This window comes from Borostomias antarcticus (genome assembly GCF_949987555.1).
Source record: "Borostomias antarcticus genome assembly, chromosome: 12".
Taxonomy (NCBI): Eukaryota; Metazoa; Chordata; class Actinopteri; order Stomiiformes; family Stomiidae; genus Borostomias; species Borostomias antarcticus.
This window is the reverse complement of record NC_140245.1, coordinates 12904449-12911948: the sequence shown is the minus strand read 5'-3', so window position 1 is coordinate 12911948 and position 7500 is coordinate 12904449. Positions and strand designations below refer to the sequence as shown.

Genomic DNA, 7500 nt, shown 5'->3' with positions numbered 1-7500 from the left:
CTAGACTGTACCATTCTATCAACTAGACTGTACCATTCTATCAGCTAGACTGTACCATTCTATCTGACACAGCTATGGCGTGGAGTGGTATGTAGATTAGCCTCATAACGATACTATTATTATGTTGCAGTATGGATTCCACTTAGTATTTCAAATGTGTATTTCTAAATGCATGAAAAGCTGTACTGTTGCTGGATTTGTGTTTTATATACCAATGTGGACAACATTGTTTACATCCAATTCCAGCTATCAACAGAGCACTATATATATTTATATATCAATGCTTTATTTAGTTTGAATGTTTACTGTGCTGGGTGTAATATATAAACACTGGAGGAGTGTAAACCAATGGAAGAGAAGACAGCCGCAGGGCGACTGCCATATACATTACATTACATTACATTTTGACCACGGCCTGGAGGTAGGAGGGAGCTGTTCCTTTCATTGCCCTGTAGGCTAGTACCAGAGTACCTGAGCTTTAAACTGGATGTGAGCTGCTACAGGGAGCCAGTGTAGAGACAGATACACACACACACGAACGGACAGACAGACACACAGGCACGGAAGGAGAGAGAGAGAGAGAGACCAGGAGGAAGGAAGAAGTGAAACTAAAAGAGAATGAAGAGGGGAGGTGAGAGATGAAGAGGAGGATGAAGAGGAGAGGAGGAGGATGAAGAGGAGAGGATGATGATGAGGGCAAAGTAGGAATGTGAGGATCGATGGTTTACAAGCCAGTCTTCAACTCATGTTAATTTTATTCAGTTGTTTTCTATATGTGGATTGTTTCGCCGTTAGATCACATTAAACAATGAAAGGATGAGCTGTCATATGAGCTGTCCTCTAGCGCATGCTGTGGTCACTGTGTGTGACAGCAGCTGACTGACTCCATCCATGTGTCTGGTGCCCAGGCCACCTGTCTTCTGCATGTCTACCACTGTTTCCTGTTGACTGTGTTTATTTTTGTTGATTCTATTATGCATTTTAACCTGTGTGAAGCACTTTGTGAGTCCTCTCTGTGAGAAGTGCTATAGAAATAAAATGTCCTTAATTACATTCTTACTTACTTTCTTTCTTCCTTCCTTACTGGGGGGAGCAGAGACATTTTTCAGGGCTCTGGGAAACTGAACACTCTGAGACACAACAGAACAAACCAGGGATCTGAACACTCTGAGACCCAACAGAACAAACCAGGGATCTGAACACTCAGAAACCCAACAGAACAAACCAGGGATCTGAACACTCTGAGACCCAACAGAACAAACCAGGGATCTGAACACTCAGAAACCCAACAGAACAAACCAGGGATCTGAACACTCTGAAACCCAACAGAACAAACCAGGGATGCATGCAGCCAGAAAGTTCCCACTGGCTTTGAGAGACGAGCTGAAAGCAGAACTTAAGACACTAGAAACGCATGACATCATTAAAAAGTTTGAGGAGCTTTCCGAACGGGGGCAAGGGTCAAATACTGCTACGAACTTGATGCATGTGCAGGATTTTGTCCAATAGGGTTAGAGAGAGCAGCAGGCTTTGGTCGTTAACAAGGTGCTCATTCAGGAGGCTCCCTTCTGGTTTGACTACACTCTCTTAACAAAGCAAAAAGGAATGCAAGGAGAGATCACTTCTCAAAATTGATTTCAAGAAATCATAAGAATTCCAGGGAGCTTTTCTCAATGAGTGACAACCTCATAAAACCTGTCTCCTACACACCTGTCACCATGTTCTCTACCTCCAAGCCTGAGGAATGTGTAGCATACTGTATAATAAGATAACTGACATTAGGATGAATATCACCCAGGCAAGACCAGATGTTCTGCTTGCTGACCCTCCTCCACTGAGCAGTGGTATGGGCTTGATTACACCGGTTAACACAGACGCTGAGCAAAGTGGTGTCACAACTTAAGTCATCTACATGCCCTCTCGACCCTATTCCCACCAAACCTTTCAAGAGTATTTTAACTCTGTGTCTGAGGACACTTCAGCCATCATTAACTGTTCCCTCAGTACTGGCCTTCTGTCTGTTTACCCGTCTCTTAAAACTGCCCTGGCAAAACACCTTCTGTCTGTTTACCCGTCTCTTAAAACTGCCCTGGTAAAACACCTTCTGTCTGTTTACCCGTCTCTTAAAACTGCCCTGGTAAACCACCTTCTGTCTGTTAGCCCGTCTCTTAAAACTGCCCTGGTAAACCACCTTCTGTCTGTTTACCCGTCTCTTAAAACTGCCCTGGTAAAACACCTTCTGTCTGTTTACCCGTCTCTTAAAACTGCCCTGGTAAAACACCTTCTGTCTGTTTACCCGTCTCTTAAAACTGCCCTGGTAAAACACCTTCTGTCTGTTTACCCGTCTCTTTAAACTGCCCTGGTAAAACACCTTCTGTCTGTTTACCCGTCTCTTAAAACTGCCCTGGTAAAACACCTTCTGTCTGTTTACCCGTCTCGTAAAACTGCCCTGGTAAACCACCTTCTGTCTGTTTTCCCGTCTCTTAAAACTGCCCTGGTAAAACACCTTCTGTCGGTTTACCCGTCTCTTAAAACTGCCCTGGTAAAACACCTTCTGTCTGTTTACCCGTCTCTTAAAACTGCCCTGGTAAACCACCTTCTGTCTGTTAGCCCGTCTCTTAAAACTGCCCTGGTAAACCACCTTCTGTCTGTTTACCCGTCTCTTAAAACTGCCCTGGTAAAACACCTTCTGTCTGTTTACCCGTCTCTTAAAACTGCCCTGGTAAAACACCTTCTGTCTGTTTACCCGTCTCTTAAAACTGCCCTGGTAAACCACCTTCTGTCTGTTTACCCGTCTCTTAAAACTGCCCTGGTAAAACACCTTCTGTCTGTTTACCCGTCTCTTAAAACTGCCCTGGTAAAACACCTTCTGTCTGTTTACCCGTCTCTTAAAACTGCCCTGGTAAAACACCTTCTGTCTGTTTACCCGTCTCGTAAAACTGCCCTGGTAAACCACCTTCTGTCTGTTTTCCCGTCTCTTAAAACTGCCCTGGTAAAACACCTTCTGTCGGTTTACCCGTCTCTTAAAACTGCCCTGGTAAAACACCTTCTGTCTGTTTACCCGTCTCTTAAAACTGCCCTGGTAAACCACCTTCTGTCTGTTTACCCGTCTCTTAAAACTGCCCTGGTAAAACACCTTCTGTCTGTTTACCCGTCTCTTAAAACTGCCCTGGTAAAACACCTTCTGTCTGTTTACCCGTCTCTTAAAACTGCCCTGGTAAAACACCTTCTGTCTGTTTACCCATCTCTTAAAACTGGTAAACCACCTTCTGTCTGTTTACCCGTCTCTTAAAACTGCCCTGGTAAACCACCTTCAGTCTGTTTACCCGTCTCTTAAAACTGCCCTGGTAAACCACCTTCTGTCTGTTTACCCGTCTCTTAAAACTGCCCTGGTAAACCACCTTCTGTCTGTTTACCCGTCTCTTAAAACTGGAAAAACACCTTCTGTCTGTTTACCCGTCTCTTAAAACTGCCCTGGTAAAACACCTTCTGTCTGTTTACCCGTCTCTTAAAACTGCCCTGGTAAACCACCTTCTGTCTGTTTACCCGTCTCTTAAAACTGGTAAAACACCTTCTGAAGAAAAATAACCTCCTCAGTCCTCAGTAATTTTAGACTGTTTTTCTTCCCTTGTGAAGAACAGCCCAGGATATCCTTTTATCACTTGAGAAACATTGCTAAGGTGAAACTTTTCTCTCCCAGGATGACACTGAAAGACTAATGCATGCTTTTATCTCTAGCAGGTTGGATTATGTAGCGCTCTCCTGTCTGGTCTACTAAAGAAAGATATAAGGCAACTTCAGATGATACTAAATGCTACAGCACATGTCCTCACTAGGATCAGAAGGAGGGCACACATCACACCAGTCTTACAATCACTACACTGGTTACCGGTCAGTTTTAGAATGGATTTTAAGTTTATTTATTTTATTAGTTTATAAAGTCTTTTTCGTCTCGCTTTCATCATGTAGCTGTACTTGTGTTATAATTAAATCTTCTCAATTGTAAAAAATGTTTAGTCTCTTTTAAATAATTTTTTATTATCTTTTTTTCATATATTATCTGTCTTGCTTTTTTGTACCATTAACTATGAACCATGTTTTTATTTATCTTTTCTTATTCTCTACTGTGCTACATTTGCTTGTATGAATATGTGCTGTAGATAAACTTGACTTTTACTAGCATGGCGCGGCATTCCTTCAGGTACAAGGCCAGACTATGGACCTCAAATCAACTGTGTTGTGAGCTCAGAGGTTTTGCACAGCAGTATGGGATGGCATGGTGGATATGCAGCAGTATGGATAGGGTTAGGGTGGATATGCAGCAGTATGGATAGGGTTAGGGTGGATATGCATCGGGTTAATGCTGTCTGAATGCTACATAGTTGTCCTGGGGCGCCTGCATTCAGTACCATAAACGTGCCACAAGAGGGGGCTAGTGATTCGTAAAAGACTAGTTTCTTGATGAGCGCAACTGAGATTCCTCATAAATAGTCCACACATTCCGGACTTGATGTCGTAGGGAAATGTAAGTCATTTCATTTCAGATTCTGGGTGAACCTGAATGGTCTGTCTACTCACATCACACGCAAGCTGATATGCCGGATTGTCTGAAAGCTGATGGCTTGAAATGCACAATTTACCTATGCAACAAAACGAGTTCCTACCACCTTGCACGCTTGATCCCACGCGTGTGTGTGTGTGTGTGATGTTTTGATCGTCTTTATGCTTGTTTATGATGGCCCCGTGGGACGCCGAGGTCCCCGCACGAGCTGCGAGTAAAGACCACGCCCACGCGGCTATGATGACCCTGGAACCTTCGGTCACCTGGACCGCGACTTCTGGTCCAAGTTACATGCACCGTAAACTTTTATTGTTTGGTTTGTTTCCATGAAATGATCGATAGACATAAACATAGACCAATGGGTGGCGTCGCTGAGGACAGAGGTTTGCGACCAAATACGTTAATAACCTATTAATAAGACTTTAAGGCATTTATTGCGGCCAAATAATTGATTTGGTCTCGGAGTTGAAGGATAGTTCGTTGTGTCTGAGGAGTTGAGCAGTGAGCCATCACAGGGCTGGTGAGTTGGGTTAATGGCTGAACACACGGAGCTAGGCTGCGCAGCTGGACACCGCGTTTGTTTTTCGAGAGACTTTATGCCGCTATAAACCTTTCTCTGCAGCGCAGCAAGCGCCCGTCTAACCTATTGCCTAAGTCAACCTGCACTGGATTTATGATCTCTTTTAAAAAACGAAATAAATAAAGCGCTAAGTTGTTCATGGTTTGACTGGTAGACTGAAGCAGCCGTCTGTCCACTCCAGATCGACCTGTCCTTGTTTTAGTCAGGGAAAAGAGACGCCGAGGCGCTCGGTGCGCATGGCTCCGTTGCAGCGGGCGGTGTACTGGCGGCTTGCTCTCGTCTTCGTGTTCACGGCGATGCTTTTTTTCCTGGACGTTTTCGCAGTCGACAGAGGCTCGTGCGTCTCCGGTGGACGAACGGAGACCGGGAGAAGTTCAGATGACGGGCGCAAACACAGCTACGCGTCAGAGACAGTCGAGGCGAACGGGTCACTTTCCGGGCTGCCAACCCCGGCGAGGGGGACTGACAGCGACAGCGGGAATGTGAGTAGGCTAGCCCGACAGGGTAAACACAACTCGGCAGACTGATGAACGCGTAGGCTATACCAGACTGGTATATCAGACTGGCAACTGGCATGATAGACAACAGACTTGTTCTGCCTGTTATTGCTGAGAAAGTCGAGGAGGTGCAACCTATCGAAATATTATCTCATTATTTTCTCATGAGCGTTTTGTGTTTCTCTCTCTCTCTCTGCCGCTATGTGTGTGTGTGTGTGTGTGTGTGTGTGTGTGTGTGTGTGTGTGTGTGTGTGTGTGTGCGCGTGTGTGAGAGACTCAGGGCACTGTATGTATGGATGAGGAGGTGCTGTCCTATGGCCAGACCATGTACATGAGTGGACTTCTGCTGGGCTCTCTGTTTGGTGGAGCGCTCTCTGACAGGTGAGATACACACACACACACACACACACACACACACACACACACACACACACACACACACACATACACACACAGTCAACATATCCATGCCCGACTGCAGATCAGGTCAGGATCAAACTGTCAGCTACCCAGTGAGGATGGAGGCATGTGTGTGCGCGCGTGTGTGTATGTATGCACGAGTGTATGTGTGCATGTGTGTATGTCCTCTTCTAGAGATGGATAATGAATTCAAAGTTCAAAGTTTTGTTCATTTGCAGGACAATGAGCAGTGAATTGTATTTTTCGCCAGCTCAGTTCTGTTCATCTGTATAAGTGTGTCAGTGGCCTGTAATCCGCCAGTGTGATATTCCTGATATTCCATATCACAATGAACACCACAATCCGGTTTACTTGCCAAGTACATTTCACATACAAGGAATTTGACTGATGATACACAGAAAACATGCATATACTCAATAAAATTAAAATAATTTTAAAAAAAGAAAAGAAGAAAGAAAACAAATTAAGAACACTTTAAGATATTAACATCGGTACAGTAACACAGTACAAGCAATATTAAAAAGGTACTGTATGTTTTAAGATCTTAAGTTTCCAGGGTCTCAGACATTCTCAGGTCCTCTGGCAGGGTGTTCCAGAGGCTGGGGGCATACAAACTAAAAGCTGCCTCCCCAGGCCTCTTAGTCCTGACTCTAGGACCTCCCCATGCCTCTTAGTCCTGACTCTAGGACCTCCCCATCTTAAAGGATAGGTTCACTGAATAACACTCTAGGCCCTATTTCTAGAATCCCTAGCATGTTTCTGAGACATACAGGTTCAAATTTCTCAAATACCACCACCCCAGACCTAGGGCTGATTTTTGAGTGCGCGCGCATCAAGTTAACATTACAAGTATAGGGCCTCTCGTAATATCATTAAATAAACAATGATAAACATGCATTTCAGACGCAGGAATGGTGTGGTGTAATCCAAAAATAACACTCATGCCCCTTTTTTAAAATCAAATTTGCTAAATGTCCATAATGGCATGGAGAGAAATGTTGAATTTTTAGACGTGATACCTGTTTAGTTGGATTCCTTGACCTTTATAATATACAGTTACACACCAACTTTGTCATTATAGCTATAACAGAAGCAAATATATGGGCTCTGGTGTATTTTTGGCAGCCATTTTGAAAAAAAAGTGTACAGTATATCTCAGATACAAAGGTTGATCTGATTTGTCTCTTTGGATACATTTATTCCTATGGCCCTAAGGTACTTTCACACCAAAGCACACTTTTGTGTCATAACTTGCAGTAATGTCCTTTAACCTCCCTACCACAGTAACAGGCCTCTGGCTCAGCCTGTTCTGTCAGTTTCAGCAGCTCTCCTCAACATTCCACTCTTCTGTTCTCAGTTCAGATCAGAGCTTCTCTCTGGAAGCTTCTCTCTGAGTCCTCTTTTCTCTCAGTTAAAGGAGTAGCAAAGGGAAAATGCATGTT

The 7500-nt window shown here is 44.1% G+C and overlaps 2 protein-coding genes across 2 annotated transcripts in view; both read left to right on the top strand.

Annotated features, from left to right (window-relative positions):
• LOC311316272 (required for drug-induced death protein 1) overlaps positions 1-1053 on the top strand; it is a 5686-nt gene extending 4633 nt beyond the window's left edge. The window contains exon 2 of the mRNA XM_084447108.1: positions 1-1053. This exon is cut by the window's left edge and continues 554 nt beyond it. The gene's annotated coding sequence lies outside the window, so the exon portion shown is untranslated.
• A 4324-nt stretch (positions 1054-5377) lies between these two features.
• LOC311315725 (solute carrier family 22 member 13) overlaps positions 5378-7500 on the top strand; it is a gene marked incomplete at both ends in the record, with an annotated part of 16348 nt that continues 14225 nt past the window's right edge. Inside the window, 2 exons of the mRNA XM_084446429.1 lie at positions 5378-5623; positions 5919-6019. Of these exons, the coding sequence (XP_084302555.1) occupies positions 5378-5623; positions 5919-6019 (347 nt within the window). The remainder of the gene's footprint in view (positions 5624-5918; positions 6020-7500) is intronic.